This window comes from Nylanderia fulva, unplaced genomic scaffold (assembly GCF_048542155.1).
Source record: "Nylanderia fulva isolate GAGA-0341 unplaced genomic scaffold, ASM4854215v1 Scaffold21, whole genome shotgun sequence".
Classification (NCBI taxonomy): Eukaryota; Metazoa; Arthropoda; class Insecta; order Hymenoptera; family Formicidae; genus Nylanderia; species Nylanderia fulva.
The window spans coordinates 2,238,650-2,259,803 of NW_028190275.1; the positions used below are offsets into that span (position 1 = coordinate 2,238,650).

The 21,154-nt window shown below is 36.6% G+C and overlaps 2 protein-coding genes and 1 long non-coding RNA gene across 11 annotated transcripts in view; 2 read left to right on the top strand and 1 right to left on the bottom strand.

Annotated features, from left to right (window-relative positions):
• The window catches only part of shep (RNA binding motif single stranded interacting protein alan shepard), a 75,079-nt gene that overhangs the window by 47,466 nt on the left and 6,459 nt on the right, over positions 1 to 21,154 (bottom strand). The window contains exons 3-11 of one of the 9 annotated variants that reach the window (XM_085482491.1): positions 14,744 to 14,794; positions 12,936 to 13,140; positions 9,515 to 9,741; positions 8,542 to 8,749; positions 7,359 to 7,618; positions 5,598 to 6,053; positions 4,721 to 4,949; positions 3,317 to 3,814; positions 1,768 to 2,188 (exon numbers count right to left, since the gene is read on the bottom strand). In XM_085482491.1, coding sequence (XP_085338617.1) covers positions 1,768 to 1,821 — 54 coding nt within the window. In that variant the 5' untranslated portion in view covers positions 1,822 to 2,188; positions 3,317 to 3,814; positions 4,721 to 4,949; ... (4 more) ...; positions 12,936 to 13,140; positions 14,744 to 14,794. The other 8 variants (XM_085482490.1, XM_085482493.1, XM_085482495.1 and 5 more) reach the window with 8 other exon arrangements.
• On the top strand, positions 4,152 to 4,924 carry LOC114936308 (uncharacterized). The gene is made up of 2 exons (XR_003820678.2): positions 4,152 to 4,447; positions 4,708 to 4,924. It is a non-coding gene; the product is annotated as an uncharacterized LOC114936308 (long non-coding RNA).
• On the top strand, positions 16,207 to 19,502 carry LOC146723304 (uncharacterized). Its single transcript, XM_085482571.1, has 4 exons — positions 16,207 to 16,482; positions 17,949 to 18,110; positions 18,353 to 18,460; positions 19,241 to 19,502. Exons 2-4 carry the CDS (start codon positions 17,950 to 17,952, stop codon positions 19,449 to 19,451), a joined length of 480 nt encoding a protein of 159 aa, XP_085338697.1. The 5' UTR covers positions 16,207 to 16,482; position 17,949; the 3' UTR covers positions 19,452 to 19,502.

A 21,154-nucleotide genomic window follows, 5' to 3' on the forward strand; every position in this document is an offset into this window, starting at 1 on the left:
GTGAAGTTGACAAATTTTTTTCAGTGTACAAACACACTGCACTTATCATTTTCGAAATATCATGTTGCATACTTAGCATTGCTAAGTTTCAATATCTTATCAATCTTCAGCTTTTTTTAACATATATATTGATAAAATGGTAAAAGAGAAAACAGATGTATTTGATTATATTAATCTTTAAATCGTAACATTTGTATAAAAATGTGTTGAGTTAAAAACAAGTCTTCTCCTCGAGATTTCGTATATAAATTGTTTTTTCCGATTAATTTATAAATTATAAAGATAAATAAATATTATTGTATAATTGACGAGTTTTTAACTGCTTGAATTTCAGGAAATTGTATATATTAATGTAATAATATATGTATATAGAATTATTATATACTTGTAATTTAATACAATTATGTGTTATTAAATTTTCATAAAATATATTTCGATTTAAAGATTAACGCTTTAGCACGCGTGTGCAATAATATTTTAATTCGTGCAATAAATTGTTCACATAACGGTAAGCGATATTAATAATAAATTCAAGACAAATCTTATGTATCTTAAAAATGGCTTTTAACAATAAGAGAATAAAATATGCTACCTATGCATCTTTCGTTTTTTATGGGCGTGTCTGTCATAAGTCATAAAATTAATCATTGGTTTCGTGAGATTTGGCTGAACTTTTTAATAATAAATCAAAAAAATGTATTGAAAACCCTCAACTCTCATTTACTTTGAGATATATTGATACTTTGCGGAGCTAAAAATTAAGAATACAATTAAAAGGGAAAAAAACCCTGAAACATATACACCTTCATTATTAATCGTGCAATATTTCACATATGCTTTATAATGAAATTTTCTACATTTCCGTGGTTGTGAAGAAAAAATATCCTGACAAATCTCACGAAACTAACGCAGAGAAGAAAAGGGAAAATATGCGGCCGAAAGGCGGACTCGAGACGGATCGAGTGTTTGCGGCGTGCGAACGAGAGAGACGGAGAGAGGACAGACAGAACAGAGAGAGGGTTACGGCAGGCACGGTGAGACACGGAACGGGCGAAGAGAGAGAGAGAGACGACTCTGGGTGGGGCAGCAGCCAGACGCCCCGCGGCAAACTGTCAAACTACACACCGACGGTTCCGCAAGCCGTCGTCTCCTCCGGTCCCGTGGCCACCCGTTGTCGGCCGCCTCCATCATTAAAACTCTCCATAGCTTTTCCGCGCGCGCATGCGTTTCCCCCGATGACTCTTTCAGCCAACATGGGTCGCTCCGCACCACGCGTCCTGCGCTCGCGGAAATGCCGCGATTATAGGACGCGAAACGGGAATAGAAAGTTAGGTTAGGTATTTTTCTTTTCCCCATGCGTCATGCTTTTCAAACGTAAAACTGTTAAGTACATTCCAAGGGTGACCGGAGAGAAAGTGCCCTAACAGCACACATCCCGAGGATGTTTTCATTTCCTCTGAATTTCTTTCGAAAGTTGCGCTATTAGGAAAGGGTATTGCGAAATGAAAAATCATTTTCCCCCCTTTTTTTTCAAATAAAAATTCGAAAGAATGGAAAATAAAATATCGAGAGAGAGAGAGACAAAGCGCGGCGCGTCGAGACTCGTCGCACGCCACGTTAACACGCGCTCGCGCGCACGACGGAGCTGCGCGAAGTAAGCGGCGAGTCGCACGCGCACTGCGCACCCGCCGTCCGTCGAGGGAACAGACCGGAGGAAGAGAGAGACAGATAGATGCGAAACATATATATATATATATATGTACTCACCATCATTTTATAATTCATCTTCCGCGCGGGCACGTTTTCCATTCTCACGGACATGATAGCGGCCTTGTGTGTAGCTCGTCGTCGTGTAGTATCACTAGCAGTACCGGTGGTGTTCGTCGAACGGACGATACAGCTGCAGTCGCGATGATAATAACAATAATAACAATAATACGCCGGCGCGACGCTGCGCAGCCTAAAAACCACCACCGTCAGCCGGTCGCTTTAGCGCCGCCACTCCGGTTCCTTCACCTTCACCTCCTCCTCCTCCTCCTCCTCCTCCTTCTCCTCCTCCTCCTCCTCCACCACCTCCCGCGACAGCAGCCTCCTCTTCTCGCCCACGTCGTCTTCGTCGGCGCCTCTCGTCCGACCAAAGTCGTCACTCGACGAGTTCTCTCGCTCACCGGCGACACTGATCGGAGAACTGAGGCAGAGAGAAACCAAACACTGTAATAGCGCGTACACGTATGCGTGCACGCACGCACGCACCCGACACTAAACGCGAATTTGCACTCTCTCGATCGGCCGACGGAGACCGGACTGTGGAGGTAGAAGGAAAAACATGGATGAACGAAGGAGAGAAAAGGAGAATCCGCGCGCGCGCGAGTCAGTCTGTCTGCCCGTCCGTCTGTCTGTCTGTACGTGCGTGTGTCGTAGTTGTAAGAATACCAGGCGCGAGACGCTGCAACGACGACGAGGGATGGCCCAATGGCGGCGAAGGAGGGGGTGGAGAGAGAGAGAGAGAGAGAGAGAGGACTCTGACCGTACTTGGAATTTTTTAACCTCGCCGGGTCGTTTTCGTCAACGTCATCATCGACCAAGAGCGATCCCGATATCGAAATAAATCAAAATTAATAAAAAAGAGAGAGAGAGAAAAGGAAAGTAGCAGACCGCGATTGGAGACGAGGAAGAATGCAGAAAGAGAGGGGGGAGAGACAGAGAGCGCGTTATACGTTGGCGATTCTGTAAGTGTACCGAGGAAGAAGAGAGGGAAGTGGAGAAAGAGAGATGAAAAGAATAAGAGAGAGAGAGAGGACGTCGAGAGGGTGTGTCGTTCGCGATCGCACTTTTCACTTCTACATATATATATATATATACACACATATATATATTATATATATATGTATATATATATATATCGTTAACTACCACACGATACACCGGCAGCCGGTCGGTCGTGGCTCTTCCACTCCTTCCCTCGTCTCGGCGATTATATATACGAATTAATGAATTAATGAACAATCCTATACATACGTACAACGAACGCACGCACCGCACACACCGAACGCGTGTCTCTCCGCGCCGCGGACACCGAAGACGGAGAGACTCCGCGAGAGAAAAAGGGAAGCGGGCGAGAGAGAGAGAGAGAGAGAGAGAGAGAGAGAGAGAGAGAGAGAGAGAGAGAGAGAGAGAGAGAGAGAGAGAGAGAGAGAGAGAGAGAGAGAGAGAGAGAGAGAGAGAGAGAGAAGGAGGGAGAGAGAGCGCAACGCTGCGTCGCGCTGCGCCGCGAAACGCAGAGACTAACGGCGCCGCGACCGCCGTCGACTGGCACCTTGTCTTGCAGGAAAAGCCGCCGCCGCTTATCGGCCGCTGCTACCGCTTGGCCACCACTCCTGACGTCGCCGAGCGGAGGCCTTCCCCGAGAGCGATCCTCGACGATGATGCTCGTCGTCCGGTCCTCTCTCTCTCCTCGTTATGTATCTCTCTCTAGGAATTATTTCACCGCAGACCGCGCGCACACACATGTACCGTACTCCTCTTCTCTAAATGTGTGTCTGTATGTGTGTATGTATGTGTGTGTGTGATTTTTTTTTACACTCGTTCTTCCTCTTCTTTCTTCCAGCGTAAGAACCCGGAGAATGCTTTCTCTTTTTCTTCCGCGTCAACGGTCGTAGAAATTACACAGTCGACACACTACTTACAAATTTTTTATACGGCGCGTTATTTTATTACAAAAATAGAGCTTGCGTGTGTGGTTTCTGGAGCGTATGCAAAGTGCGTCTGTGTTGTCCGTAGTGGTACGTGTGTGTCTCTCTTCTCGTGTGTTTCCCTTAAATAAGATTAATATACAATTGGTTAATAGTTACTATAGGAAACAGTTTAGTGTGTGTGTTGTCTTGTAGGTAGAGACTAAGCTACTGCCCGGCGAGGTGCGCCCATCTTGCCCGAAACTGAGGGGAGTCGCCGAGTGGCGGCGCTGTCGGCGCTCACCACCGACCGGAGCTGGGGCTCCGGCGGCCGCGCCTGTCTGCGTTGCCGCCACTCAACACACGCGCGAGAGCGTCGCGGCGCGAGCGAGAGGGAGCGATCGAGCGCGACGAGGACGCCGGGCCGATCTCGCCGGCTGCTGCAATGCGATCCGCGGAGGGTGGGGGAGGGGAGAGCCGGTGACGCGACATCGCCGGCGAGTTTCGGCGCGCTGCGGTTGGCAGCCGTGGAAACGCGCGGAGCGCCGCGGTGGCGAATGGATGGAAGAGGGAGAGAGAGAGAGGACGTTCATTACGCTCGCTCTCCGCTCCCGAGGAGCCTATTCAGCTCGAAACGCAGCACGCAGCATTGCGGATCGTTTATGACTCGGAATAAGAAGCGGCGGGTCTTGTTTGTTTATGTATTTCAAATGTAGCGGAGAAAGAGAAATGGCTATATCGGTCGAGATCGAAGGGATACTTGATTTGATAATAGGGTATAATTATGATTAAATTTTTTCACGAAAAAATATGTATAAATAATAATTTAAAAAAAGTAATCTACCGAATTTATCATCAGCTCGATCGAATAAATCGTATAAGTGAGGATAACAAATTTACATAGACGAATAAAAAAGTCGGGATAGAATTTCTTATTCTAATTCTGACATTTCGTCGAGAGAGATATTTACATTTATCTAATGATTAATTCATTATTCGTTTTCTCGACACGCTCGGATTTTTTTTCTAAGAAAAGGTGTCTGGGCTACCTGAAAATCCTGAGAAGAATGCGACGTCTGAAGAAGAGATAAAACAGTAGCACGAGATGTGACAAGAGAGACGAAGAGAACGAGAGGAAGAAGCAGCTTCCGTGCTCTCTTTCCGTAGACCGAAGGATCGATTGTTCCGGTCCTTTCGCCTTTCTCCGCAGGGGTGCTCACCGAGAAATTTTCCACCTGGGCGACAAAAATTCGCCTATGACTTCAGGTCAAAGGAAACCTGCAAAACAACAAAAGTATTAGAAAGGCATCAAAATATTATTATTTCATCTCTTTCAATGAAGAGAATCTCAATGTCAGTCAAAAAGAGAAACAGAAAAAAGATAGTAAATCATGTTCAAAGAGAATTTACTTTCTAAAAAAATAGAAAATTAATTAATTTTAAGTACTATTGATTATAATTAAAGCCTATTTCGGTTCCAACTTTAAGCTCTTTTCAATAATTAAAAATAGACGAAAAAACAATGTAATGTAGATCATGCATAAAATAATAATTAAAATAAATATAATTCTACATTTTTCATTACATACATATATTTAATCATTACTTTATAATCGCATAATACATTTCTTTTTTTCGTCTATTTTTAATTATTAAAGATAGGATACAAAGTGAGATCCAAAAGGTTTAATTTTAATTAATCGACAGCATCTAAAATTAATTAATTTGCATCTTGATCTCACGCTTGACTTTTATATTAATCTTTTTTACTATTATTTAAATATTCTCAAGTCTTGTTGTTTCATTTATTTTAATTGATCAAAAAAGAGGAAATAATCAAATTAAGAATATCGTACATATACAAGAAAAAAAAAAAAAGGGAACGTATTGTCAAATAATGACAGGGCGGTTTTTTTTCTCACGCACCCTTTCTCTCGCACTTTCTCCCTTTCTGTTTGTCGTTTCCTCTCTCTTTCTCTCTTCCTTTTTCCGTACGCAAAGTTCCTTCGCACCTTGGACGCAAAGGCAAAAGCGCATTTATCGATCGATCGCGGAACGACCTCGCTCACGTCTCCTACTTCTCTTGGAGGTCAGGAGTCGGCAGGCTGGATTTTCCCTCCGTCTCCCCCTTCAACGCATCGAGTCGCGATTTCCTCTCTTTTTCCTAGCGACGCGATGCGACGCGACGCAACTCGGTGCGGACAGCATCCCTCGTCGCGACGTCCCGTCCTGCTCTGCTCTCGCGGTCGTCGACTCCACGCGCGCGCGCGTCTCTCATTGATGAGCTTCTCCGTCGGGCGGGTGAAACGCGACGTCGCGAGGAACGTCGTCGAGGTCGAGGATCGTTATTTCTCCCGCGATCGACTCCAATTAATCAGGTTTCTGCGAATGAGGAAGAACGAATGAGAAACATTTCTTGAATTTTATTTTGGTTTTATAAAAGAGTAATTTTTTTTTTTCAAATAAGAGGTAAAATTAAAACTTTGGTACGCAGTATTTTATACATTAAGAACAATGCAATATACATATAAATATAAACAAAATCGATGGTTATTGATATATAAATAATGTATGTTCATATATGAATGAAAACTGAAATCATTATTAATTATTACTCTCTTTTCTCTCAAGTTCATTGTAACGTATGTTACAATCGAGCTTATCACATCACGAAAACATCAATATTGACACTCAATTGCACGAACGCGTGTTCGCCTCGCTTCGAAGAACGAAAAATATCGGAGTCTCGTAAACACAGTGGAATATATTTGAGGAATTTCTTCCTCGTAGATTGCAGCGAAATTAAATTTTGCGACTGAGAAAATTCGGAGAAAGAGTGAGGAAACAATAAAGCCAAGTTCTCGAGATAAGGAAAACAGTGAAATTTCTTTTCCAATTCCTTCAATTTTATTCGCCAAATATTTTTCGATCTGTCTATGGAGAAATATATGATGACTCGTTTGTATCGATTTTACATATCATAAAACTTTAACGCAGAATGATATGTTATGCAGTCAGTGGCGTATTTGTGGGGAGGAAGGCTGCCAGGGTTTCATCCCCTTCGAAATCTAATTGACTAACAAATAAGTTTAGTATTTTCGCACTTATGGAGCACTGTTTTCTTAAACGAATAAAACTATATTCTGTTGCTTTAATGTTAGAAATAAAAATACTAAGTACGCCACCCAGATAGCACCATGTCCAAAATTCACGCATAAGTCATCATTAAGAAATCTTTAAGACATCTTTAAGAAATCTTATGATGGTATCCCAAAGACATCTTGAAAACATCTTAAAGATGTCTTATGGGTGCATTTTAGACATGGTGCTATCTGGGCACTGATTGTAATTACTAGGTAAGTTTTGTGTCACATTCGCGAAACACCCTGTGTATGTCGTTGTACCACAGTGTGTCCTTCCTCCCTCTTCTCTTTCCTTTCTCTTTCTCTCTCTTAGGCTGCGTTCGTTTTGGACGCTTTCAGCATTATAAACATATTCTGTCTTCGTTTGATATTCTATGTGCAACGAAGACAGCGCTGAAAGCGTCAAAGCGAACGCAGCCTTAGAATCCTATTAAGCGATGCACCATGCGTCGCGATATGTCGCAACACGATCGTTTGCCATCGCTGTCGAGGACGCCCGACGTCGCCGCAGTCTCATTGTTAGTCATCGGGTCTCCTCGCTTACCTGGATACATTCGTTCTCATCATGCCTCGAGACGCGCAAGAAAGCAGGCCAGTCGGTTTTGACCGATGTCTTTTCTCGTCGCTACTTTCGTATTCTCTCCTCTTTCTCTCTCCCTCTCGTGATCACAAGCGCACACAGTCCCACACGCCACAGACAAGGTCAAGGTCGTTAGCCTTCATTCCTCGGCATCCTCCTTCGTGAACCTCCTACAAGTGTAGCTTTTCTATCTCTCTCTCTCTCTGTTGCTTCTTCTTTCCAGTCTGTTCCAATTAATGACGAGAATATTAGAAAAGAGTATTAAATGCATGGCAAAAATATTAAATACATTTTTAAGTTTAATCGCGAAACTAAAAACCGCTTTGCACGGCTCAGATCGCTCACAAAATCCAAGTCAAACTAAATCTATTAGTCAACCTTAAGAGGATTTCTACTAGATTCGAACAAGGGTTATTTAGTCAACCTTAAGAGGATTTCTATCACATTCGAACAAGAGTATTAGTGTATTATTTATCAGCTTGTCCGGATATGTAATCGAGTAGCGTTTTACTTTACTAAAATAATACTGTCAATATATTATAAATAATTATTAATATTATTGGATACAATTTTCAATATCATTTATATTTTATTATTATTATATATCGAATGCTTTTATTTGATAATAATGTTTAAAGGAAAAATATAGAGATGGAACCGTTCACGTTTGAAGAACGGTGGATAACGTGTGAAATTCTAAGCGAGACCGTCGCGATAGAACCGACGATCTTCACCGGTTCGATCGGCCCGAGATGAGAGCGCGAGCAGCACTCGGACATTCCGTTGCTGCTACTCTCGTGCGAACAGGTTTTCGAGCGATTGCAAAACGAAAAAAAGGAGGAAAGAGACGGGAGGAAGGAAAAAGGAGGCAACGTGCGCGAGGCAGCGGAACGGCGAGCTAAACAGAGTCATTCGCGGATCGTTTGATGTAAGTCACGAAATCGTGAGATTAGATTTGGGGTTTTATCATCCTTTCTTATTATGCCCGTAAACGCAGATTGACATCGTCTCAAGTTTTTCTTTAAGTACGGAAAAATGTAAATCTTTACGGTTGCGAATGAAGCAGTGTCTTTCACGTATCTGTATAACATTGAATTTGTAATTACTGCGTATGATCTAATTATTAGAAAATTAGCAATTAACTTACTCTTTAAATTTAATGACTTTAATGTATTCAGAATTCCTTCTAAATAGAGCTCTTCTCATTTTTTCACATTTTTTTTATCGATCCTCTTCCATCAAATTATACATGTAGGATTTGTTTGATTTATAGTCCTCCTTTCGATTTTTCTCTTTCCTTGGAATAATTGGATATATCCGTCCGATTGAAAGTGCATAAAGTAAAATAACTACAGCTGGAAAAAATAAATCTAAATCAAAATTGTTTTACAGAAATTATTCGATATGATTCGTGAGAGATCATTACCCCCGATAATTATCGATTCGCCCATCATCCCTTCCCTTCTAATTGAAGGACGAGATTAGATAGGTGCTCAAATGCCTTCGGGAAATCTCGCGAGAGACACACTGAAATCCCCAGGAGGAAGAGAGGGAGGACAGTCGGATCAACCGGAAGTCAAGGTCACGCGGTCAATCGCCCCGCAATTCATCGCCGTTATAAATAGATATGCGGGCGTCCCGGTATGTGTATCTATGTATATGTATCTACATGTATTTGTACGTCACTTGCCGCGATATATAGACAAAATAGACATTTCCAAGATGCACTCGTACCGGAGTAATTTTAATAAAACGTGTCTACTACTCTCTTTCAGAGATTTTTTAAAACACTCTTCTTCAATAATACATTAATATTATTACACATATGATACATTTTTGTCGTGTAATGTAAATAATTTTGTATCTTTGTATACATTGTATCGGTTCGATCATCAATATTTTCCGATCGGCTCGAAAATGCCGCGAAAATGTTTCCATTAGTGTAATTAATAGAGGGGAGGAGAACCTCGCGTGTTTGTTTTTCAAGAATCACGTCGAACCAACCCTTTCAATTTTGTTCATCCCTTCTCTTCTATTCCGTTGTTCCTCTCCCTCTCCCCGCTCCTCTCTTTCTACTCCGACAAAGCTCGCGCGCAGAATTTACCTGGTAATTTGCATACCATTAAAGCGACCGCATCACATGATGGTGGCGTTCGGTTTGACACGTTATATCGGCTGACGCAAAGGGCATCCCGGCAATTCAATCATCGTTGATTATCCACATTATTTTCCGTCCTATTTACGCCGTTTATCCGGAATGCGATGTAAATAATCGCAACGAGAGAAAAGTGAGATGTACTGATGATTATACAGGAAGTCCAGATTTAACAACTGCGTTTTCATCAATCTAGAAGCAATCAAATGTATCAAGTTATTAATGTATTAATATCTATGTTTCACATCTCATGTATATAATGCATATTTTTTCTAAATTATACATTGTACAAATTCATTTCTTTATATACGTAAAATTTTAATTCTACAACTATAGAGTAATTTTATATGAATATTTCATTTTTTACATTTGTGAAAATTCACCATCATATTTTGCAAAAAATATTAAAATAAAAGAATCGTATAATCGATGTAGATATCAAGAGAAAATATAATAATGGCATAAAAATGAAATTTTCAAGATATATCTCGTATGCAACACCCCATGTACAGTTGAAATCGTTATTATTATCGTTTCGCTTTTGTTTTGGTATTTACTGATACGCTATTATCGCTTATTTCGGACCCGTTTTTGTCTTTTGGGGAAAGTGGTGGTCGATATCTGCGTCCGGTATTTCGAGGCGTCTCTCACCCTCGTTGCAGACACTACGAACCCCCAAAGATCGTTCGGGCAATGACCTCGAGATTATATATTCCGCCGGTGTGTCGGGTGGTGCTGCAGAAAGGGCTTATGCTCTCTGAATTCGCTCAGCCCCGACATGACGTTACGCGAAAAATTTTCTTCCCTTCTCTCGTATATTCGATTTATTAATCACCGTTGATAATTTATAATCAATTATCGTTTGCAAAATAAAAAATTTTAGCATATATATAATCACGATAAAAGTAGATTATAAAAATGAAATTTTACTTTTCCTTTTTTTTAATATTTTAACGCGCTATTCTTAATTTTAGAGACTCCTAAATTTGATGTGATAATATTTAAAAGAGTAAATATCTCTAGTAAATATTTTAGGACACATTGTTAATTCTAAAATTGTTCCTATTTTGCAAGAGAGTTTATCCTGAAATATTATTCGATGATCTCGTGATGCTGTATATATGTAATTCTAGAATTCAATCGATAAACGAATCCAAATCATACTTCATTAGACTATAGCATACATATATACCATACATACATATGCGCATATATGAAAATTGATCCTGTTTAGCCCATTATCTTTCTCACTAATAATAATACTCCTCACTAATAATAATTTAGAAATAGTTTTATAAAATCACACGGATTAAGACGAAGATACAGATAAGATTTGAACATTTGAAATTATCCTCGAGTCCTTGCGAATCTTTGTTACATTATCCACGTGTTATATCTCTGACAATAAGAAAGAGATCCGCCATTTTAAAAGATGCGTCGGTGCAGGTGGTGCATTATATCCGTGTCTCGGAAAGGTTCTCTCGTCTGTAGTAGATCGAAGGGAGAGCAGAGCGCGCAAAGGGACGAAAGGACGAGGGCGGAGGGTAGAGAGGTCGGGGTGAAAAGAGGGCGTAGGGGTAGAGAGAGGACTCCGCGCGCTTCGTCGGGGTGGTTGCCCTCGTCTGCGCTTTGTGGGAAATGGCCGCTCAATAACGCGTAGGTCCTCCTCGTCCGCCCCTGCTCACTCTCCCTCGGCGAGGCAAGGGCCGATGCCCCAAAAGACAACCGTCGAACTACCCTTGTCCTACCCATCCCGTCATCCCCTCGAAAAGGTCAAACCTTGCCCTTCCTCCTCTTCTACTGGTAGACCTACGAGCTGCAGAGATGAGGGAAGACAGTGGCGAGATGACGATTGGTCGAGGTTTGCAAGGACATTGTGGATTGTCTTCAGGATTCGAGGGAGACCGGAATCTAACAATTGGTTCTAAAAAATGTAGAAAAGAGTTTAGAATCTACAAATCAATTTGAAAAGATCTGCAAAAGTGTTTCGATCAATGTCTGAATTCGTATTGTCATATTCAATATTATTAATGTATATAAATTAGCTCTCAACATCAAGTTTTTTTTTATAAATCATTCAATTATAGATATAATAAATGTATATTCATTCTTTCTTTAATTGTAAAATAAAAAGTATAATTTTTGGCATTGTGTATGTAAAACAAAAAAATAAAACCTAATAAGATTATACAAGATATAGATTTTACAAACAAAAATATATGTCTTATAAAATCATATATTCTTAAATAAAATATTCAGTAATAAAAGTTTGCCAATTTCATGGTACAACTCGGATTGCAAACTCGGAAAACTCTCAGCGCAACGAGACAACCAATTTTAACATGTCTTTGGAAAAGAACTGTTCGACAAAATGTATAATCGACATAACATGCTTTTGAATAAATAAAATCATTTTCAATCTCATCTAGTACTAGAGCAGTTTACTCCCTAATGCAACCCTCTACCCTACAAGCGTGTACTTTGATTAAAATATTTCCCATAGCGCACACGTGTTGCAATAATTTTTTACGAGCTAACGGGCGAGGCATTATCAGAGTACGCCAATTTTCCGCGAAGAGGACGGGTTTTCCCATGTTTTTTTTCCTCTTTTTTTTTTTTATCTCCGAGTTCGCCGACTGAGATCGATGAGTGCCTAACCCATCGCGCGCGAAAACACGGGAGGAGGGAGGGAGAAGGAACCTGGAGAGAGGAAGAGGAAGGGAAAGGGAAACGGATCACGGTGTGTATCGATCTCGCCCCTAGGGACTCGCGGCAGGATTAGGACGTCACGGTAGCCACCCACGACGAGGCGGCGAGTGCAGGAGCGGCGCGAGGACCTCGCGTGGCCCTTGGCAACCGGTTGCCAGGAATCGCGCGAACCTTCCTCTCCTCCGCCACCTCGTCTCTCGTCGTCTCTCGCTTCGCCTCGCCTCGTCTCGTCTCTCACTCGCCGCCAAAAAGAGCCGCATCGCGTCGATAAAGCGTTCTCGTGAGCGAACCGACGAACTGCGCGCGAAAAGAGCGCGGACGGAAAACCTACGGGAAGAATGCATTATTACACATGCCTATTATTGAACGCGCGCGATTGAATAACGAGCGAACTCTGTATAAGTCGCAATTTGTAAGCGCCCGCAGATAAGAGATAAATATGATCTCGCGTGTTTGGATGAAGATTTTCCACGGAGAGTAGATGAATATTTCAAAAGTATTGCGGAGGAAAAAAAAGCGAAATTATAAACATAGATTGGAAAGAAATTAACAAGAGTCGTCGAGGAGGGATTTTGCATTTTTTACACTTTTGAAAAGCAAGGGTTGATCGAAAATTATTAAATGCCTTTTTTCTCTCTATTTGGTGATTGCTTTAATTATATGCTAATATGAAATACCTGTTATTTTCCATTTGTTCCATCCATAAATGGGTCCAAAAATCCTTTAATCACCTTTAATTCATATTTTATTAAGCCAGCTTCTCCGTTGATCTAATTAATGTACCCTCGAAATTGATTTTTCCGAAAATAGCCGGCTGAAGTGGCAGCTTGTATTTAGCAGAAATGCGCACTGGGATATGTATTGGACTATCCATCCACATTCCTGGAAAGAAATGTACGATTAGTTATGCATAAGAGATTCACCATTTTAACATATATTAATTGAAATATCGATCCTTTATTTTTGTTCATGTATGTATTAAATTATACCCCATACAGCACCGATAGATTGCAAAGACATTACAACAATCTTTCACCGCAATATTGCAATATTGCAAATTCACTGCAAAATGTTGCTACATCATTGCTGTTGAATTGCAGCAATGTTAAAATGTCCGCTTTTTGGAAGATTGCAACAAAATATTACAACAATATTGCAATATGTTATGAGTTTGCAATAATGCTTGTTATTGCAACCATAAACTAATGTTGCATATACAGGTATATAAATGTAAATAAATCATTAATGAAAATACGTTGTAGTTCATTTATATATATTACAATATATAAATTATAGAATTTGGATTACATGCAATATTTCCGAAATATTAATGTCATGTTGCTACAAGTGTGCTGGAATTTTGTGCACTTATATCTCTGCAATGTCTTTATAATGTTGCATTGCAACTTGCAACATTGCAACGTTGCTGCAATATAATTGCAATAACCTGTGCTGTATGGGACATACATACATGCATATATTAAAAAAATATATCGCAGCAAAAAGTGACACATGAAAACTCAGATATATTTAGATCTACCCTTTGGTGCTTCATCATCATTTTCAAAGTTCTCGTGGAAATTGAAAACTATAATATACATAGACTCGCGAAAAATCATCGCCGCGAATTCGAGGGCCGCGAGTTCGGCCCTGCGACATCAAGCATCCAATGACGCAACTCGCGCCACCCCCGCGACCTGCACCCCTCACCGCGTCACACCCATCCCGCGCTTCCGCATACCACGCGCGCATACCCTCAACCTAACCTATATCACTTTCTTAGGTCGTTGATCCTGCGGTGCCGCGCGCGATCGAACGCGCGCCGCGCCAAGCGCGTGATACATATTTCTCTCGTTGAAAAAAAAATAAAGATAAATAAATACCGCTCAATCTCGCCGCGAGGTAGCTGGGGATGAATGGCGAGAGAGGTCGCGCGTAATCTTCGCTCTCGTCCAAGTATTTATATTTATGGAAATATGTTATTCGTCTCATTCGCGTTGAAGAAAATCCATTCTTTTCTTTATATTTTATTATTTTGAGATAAAAAGAAACTTAAACGAGCCTGTTTTGTTTACCTGCGCATTTTTTAACTTTCCTAACATTTTTGTTTTTTATTCGAAGCTTATTTATTCGATGGCGCGTCGACTTAACCTTGGACTTCCATGTCGAAGTCGATCTTGTACATATATGATTTTCTTTTAATAGCTTTTATATATTGTAGTTATATATTTTTGGTGCAGATTTGATCATCAGTATGGAAATACGTAACAACATATATCCATGAAGAAGTTCACAATTATAATTACTTGAAATATGAAATGCGATATATACGGAATCGCTTGGATATCAAAAATCGAATAAATATAAGTACGCAAAGAATCGCGTTTATTCAAAATTCCAAGTAAAACTGGAAAAACGTCATTGTTATAATTAATATAATCAGCACAGAGACTCCTCTCTCGGAGTCTCCAAATTAACAACTTACCATTTTAAGAATTAAACGCTAAAATTATGCGTAAACGTAGCTGGGACAAGCCTATGCCACAGATTAATAGACAGATCGCCAAAGGTCTGGATGAAGGAGAGACCAGCATTTCTCACTGATTTCAGCGCCATATCGTAGTAGTGGTCAATGCAGGAACTATTAATACGTTCCCAAGATAAGAGCGTCTTATGCTCATGAACTCGTCCGACGGCATGTACGAGATTTTATCTTTTCGTAGCGTTCGCGTATTTTGGAAAGGACAGAATTTTATGATGTATAATAAATAAATAAAATAAATAATAAATGAAATAAATAAATAAATAAAAAATTAATCTGACCTATTAGAGTTATTGAATCTTTTTTTAATAAATGTTTCATTATTATTATCATCTAAGTCTAAGTTGTTTAATTAATTTTTAGTTTTTTAATAATTAATTTAATTTATTCTAATCATTTTTATATGAAAAAAATAATATCACGTATACGTTTTATAATGAATTAATATATTTCGAGAGCCAAATTATATATTCTTAATAATATAAGTGTTTAAAAATTATATTTGCCTTTTAATTTCAATTATTTTAGCAAAGAGTTCCGAAATTTCTTACACACATAATAGGGATTTTGTTTATCCATATAATTCGCAATTAAGTATATATGTTAATTATTAATTTTAATAAAATAAAAATAAAAATTAAAGGTCAAATATAATTTTTAAACATAAATATATTAATTCATTATAAAACGTATACCCGTGATAGTATTTTTCTCGTACAAAAATAACTAGAATAAATTAAATTACTCATAAAAAAATGAAAAATTAATTAAATAATTTATATTTTATATGATAATAATAAAACATTTTATAAAAAAACAGATCAATAAATATAAGTATATATATATAACATGTACTTATATTTATTGAATCTGTTTTTTTATAAAATGTTTTATTATTATCATATAAAATATAAATTATTTAATTAATTTTTCATTTTTTTATGAGTAATTTAATTTATTCTAGTTATTTTTGTACGAGAAAAATACTATCACGGGTATACGTTTTATAATGAATTAATATATTTATGTTCAAAAATTATATTTGACCTTTAATTTTTATTTTTATTTTATTAAAATTAATAATTAACATATATACTTAATTGCAAATTATATGGATGAACAAAATCCCTATTATGTGTGTAAGAAATTTCGGAACTCTTTGCTAAAATAATTGAAATTAAAAGGCAAATATAATTTTTAAACACTTATATTATTAAGAATATATAATTCGGCTCTCGAAATATATTAATTCATTATAAAACGTATACGTGATATTATTTTTTTCATATAAAAATGATTAGAATAAATTAAATTAATTATTAAAAAACTAAAAATTAATTAAACAACTTAGACTTAGATGATAATAATAATGAAACATTTATTAAAAAAAGATTCAATAACTATAGTAGGTCAGGTTATAATTTTTTATTTATTTATTTATAACATTATGAGCTATTAAGCTCATCATCTCGTTTGCTCTATGTCTTGTTTTCATTCGGCAAGTCACAAACGATATATGATACTCGTATGTTCCTACTTGAACTCTCGAGAATGTGAAACAAACGAAACTCGTGTCCAATATATATATTATATAAAAGTGTATAGCACTCCGCTTGGCAGTTTATCCGAGGCTGTGAAACAGGAAAGATCGAGGCTAGCAGAAGTAGCAGATTAAAAGTTGAGTAAGTAGTAATTCATTAATATTATATACATATTCGTATTTACGCGCGCGCGCTTGCGTGTGCGAGCGTGCGTGCGTGCGCGCGCGCGCGCGCGCGTGTGTGTGGGTGTGTGGGTGTGTGTGTGTGTGTGTGTGTGTGTGTGTGTGTGTGTGTGTGTGTGGGTGTGTGTGTGTGGGTGAAGAATATATATATATATATATATCGTAACCAGATTACAAAATTCGTCGTTTTATAAAATGTCTAGATATTTTATTAAATGCGGCCACATTCTCAAATTATGATATATTGAAAATGAAATGTTTTTTAATCTGGCTAAGAATTTTAGTCTTTTTATAAAAAGGACTCGTTGCATTGTCAAACGCAACGATTGTTTGTACATTTATTTTAGATTCTGATGGCTAATTCACTTTAGTCATTTAATGAACGGCATAATTGATGTTATTTTTAGTATTTTTATAAAAATTTTAGTATTTTTATAAATTTTATAAATTATAGTGCTTTTTATTAACAGATTTATTACAATTGAGATTTTATGATAAGTAACATGAGTCTTTTGTTCATAAAAAATTAATAGGGATAAAACGCGTCGTTCATATTAAATGACTGAAGTGAACCAGCCAGAATTTAAAATGACGTACAAATCATTGAATTTGACAATGTTGCGATGAGTTTCTTTTATATATAAAGACTAAAATTCTTAGCCAGATTATAAAATATTTCATTTTTAATCATAATTTAAGAATGTATGTGGCTGCACTTAATAAAATGGCTAAACGTTTTATAAAACGACGAATTTTGTAATCTGGCTACAACATTTAATATATATATATATATATATATATATATATATATATATATAAATGTTGTAGCCAGATTACAAATCTCATATGTCCCATCAAACACAAAATAAAAGTAATATATATATATATATATATATATATATATATATATATATATATAACATTAATACAATGTTCTACGTATATATAAGGCATGTTGCATTTGCACGTACATTGCAATTAAATTGTTGATTGAGTTATAATATATATTGATTATATATAATATACATATAATAGATATTGATGAAATATAATATATATTGATGTTATTCTTTGTATAATATTTCCTGAAATATATATTATATATTATATATTTCAGGAAATATTATACAAAAAATAACATCAATATATATTATATTTCATCAATATCTATTATATGTATATTATATATAATCAATATATATTATAACTCAATCAACAATTTAATTGCAATGTACGTGCAAATGCAACATGCCTTATATATACGTAGAACATTGTATTAATGTTATATATATATATATATATATATATATATATATATATTACTTTTATTTTGTGTTTGCTGGGATATACATATATATATATATATATATATATATGAAACATAAAATATTTGCACAAACGTAATAATGTTTTTTTTTATTACAGAATGGATAAAAAAGAAGCAAAGAGAAAGTTAGAAGAATTAATAGAAAAAGAAGAAAAAATAAAAAAATGGAAGCAAGAGTTACAGAATATTATAAAAGATAGTGATGAAGCAGCAGATGTTGAAGCAGATGATGAAGCAGATGATGAAGCAGATGAAGAAAGGTACATATATTGTTCTATATATATGTTTAAATATACAATATTAAAATATTATATTTGTATATAATTACACGTACATGCGCGCACGCGCGCGCACACACACAATACACACACGCACGGACGCACGCATATATATATATATATATATATATATGTATGTATGTATGTATGTATGTATGTATGTATATATATATATATATATATATATATATATATATAATATTTTTGATATCTTTTATTATTAGAGAAGAGAGGCGAGAAAGAGACGACCAACAGCAGCAACATCAGCACGACGAAGACGATTCCCGTACGCGGCGTCGGGCTGGGATAAAACGTGTCGAACGTGATGCGAGGTATGTTTATTAAATTTTGAATTAAATTTCATATATATATATATCAGAGTTGGCAAAATATCAATTAAATTTTTTAAAATTGAACAAATGATATGAAGAGATTTAATTAAAATATTTTGAATTGACGATTAATTTTAGAAAGATTAATTAGAGATCGTTACAATGACGATTGATATAAGCTAGATTAATCGAAGATCGCTTAATTAACGATTATTTAATCAGCATCTCTGATATATATAAATATATACATACAGGGTGTCCGGTAACTAACGGACCAACGATCACAAATGCATTCTTTGGTCAATTTGGGAACGATTTTTCCTCAGCGAAAATGTCGAAAAAGGTCATTTAATTTTTACAACTTTCCAATATTTGTCATTATGTATCTTTATAATTAAGCCTCAAATTAAAATTTTATTATAGTAAACTCTACCTGAAATTAACTGAAGAATGTAATTATGTTAGACTTTTAACTCCAAAACGTTTAGTTTTAAAAAACCCATTTTTTTCAATCGCTTATAACTCGAAAATTATTGACTTCTCAACATTTTTGCGAAGGAAAAATCGTCTCCAAATTGGCCAGAGAATCCGCCCTTAATCATTGGTCCGTTAGTTACCGGACACCCTGTATATATTTTTTCAAGCTAGAATATAATACAGCATTTACGCATACATGCAGTATAATATATTGTCTCTCTAAATATTAATAAATAAATGAAATAAAGAGTTATATATATGTATAAAAAAATTAAATAAATAAAATCTCTCTATGCTTTATAGATATAAATGGTCTGCGCGTAGGAAGGAATATAGAGATGAAAGAAGCGAAGGAGATGGAGAGAGAAGAAATATGGAAAGCAGAGGAGGAAGAGGAATGAGAAGAGGAGGAAGAGGAATGAGACGAGGAGGAAGAGGAATGAGACGAGGAGGAAGAGGAATGAGACGAGGAGGAAGAGGAAGCCGAACAATTGTTTTTAATTACAATTTTTAATTTTTTTTATAAATAATAATATAAATAAATAAATATATAATAATATAAATAAATAAAGTTTAATTTTTTTTTATATCATAATATTGTAAAATTAAAAAAACTGATTATTTTAGTTATTTTATTTTATTATTTTATTGTACTTATTATTTTATTTTAATAGGTATTGTAAAATGTTAGTTTTACAAATATATAAAAATGTGATTTTTTAAATTAAACAATTTGTTTTATAAATACATAAAACAAATCGCTTATTTTCTAAAATCACATTTTTATATATTTATAAAAATTACATTTTACAATAAATATCAAAATATAATAATATTAAGTGCAATAAAATAAAAAGAAAAATAACTAAAATATAATAATGTGCCCAGATAGCCACAGTAATTATTATGACATCAGAATGCATTATTTTGTTGGCAAATGATGCATTTTGACATCAAAATGTCATAATAATTACTGTGGCTATCTGGGTGTGTGTGCGTGTGTGTCAATTGTTAGCTACTTATACAGCATTTCCAGGAGACGCCACGTGGAGGCCAATTGACACAATTCGGAATTTTTTAAAATATAAACATAATATTTGCTAATATATAAAATATATAAAATAGTAAAAAATTATGTTTAAATTTAAAAAAATTCCAAACTGTCTCCCTTATTCGATCCGCCATAAGGCCGCGAATTTTTACATATTTTTTACTCGTTCCGCATTAAATGCCGCGAGTAAATGTAAGAAAAGTGAGATCGTACCGCTCGAAGAGCCGCGATCGTTTTACTCGTTCCGCATTAAATGCCGCGAGTAAATGTAAGAGAAGTGAGATCGTACCGCTCGAAGAGCCGCGATCGTTTTACTCGTTCCGCATTAAATGCCGCGAGTAAATGTAAGAGAAGTGAGATCGTACCGCTCGAAGAGCCGCGATCGTTTTACTCGTTCCGCATTAAATGCCGCGAGTAAATGTAAGAGAAGTGAGATCGTACCGCTCGAAGAGCCGCGATCGTTTTACTCGTTCCGCATTAAATGCCGCGAGTAAATGTAAGAGAAGTGAGATCGTACCGCTCGAAGAGCCGCGATCGTTTTACTCGTTCCGCATTAAATGCCGCGAGTAAATGTAAAATAAGTCAGATCGTACCGCTCAAAGAGCCGCGATCGTTTTATACATGTAATATGGCAATTTTACATATGTTTTATGTTCTTTAGTTTTTGACATTTTGTCTTTATTTCTTTTGATCTTTTAGATGCTATATTTATTTCTTCTCTTCCTCCATTGTTATTTTTTTTTGTAATTGCATATATCTTGACTCTTAACATAAAGTCTAACATTTCAATTCTATGTTGATAACACTCGTTGTTCTCGTTAAACCAATCTTCATTAGCGTGTTGGACGTATTTTACACAAATCTCAAGGAGCTTTTTCTTCACATCTTTTAAGTGCCAATACGTCTTGTAATATGAATTTATTGCTTCAAGTTGTAGAGTAATAATATTCAAAAATGAATCCGTTGGCCTTGATAGCCATTGTACTTCAGGATCATCTTTATCTTGATGTTCATATTCGCGTAGCTGAATATAAATTTCATTATCGTTTGATTTTTCCATCGGTGTTTTCAAATTTTTTTCACGGCAGCTGTCGCACTTTGTATTCTTGTAACCGTAGCGAGCAATATAACCAGCAAAATATGAAATTGCATTTACTTCATATGCC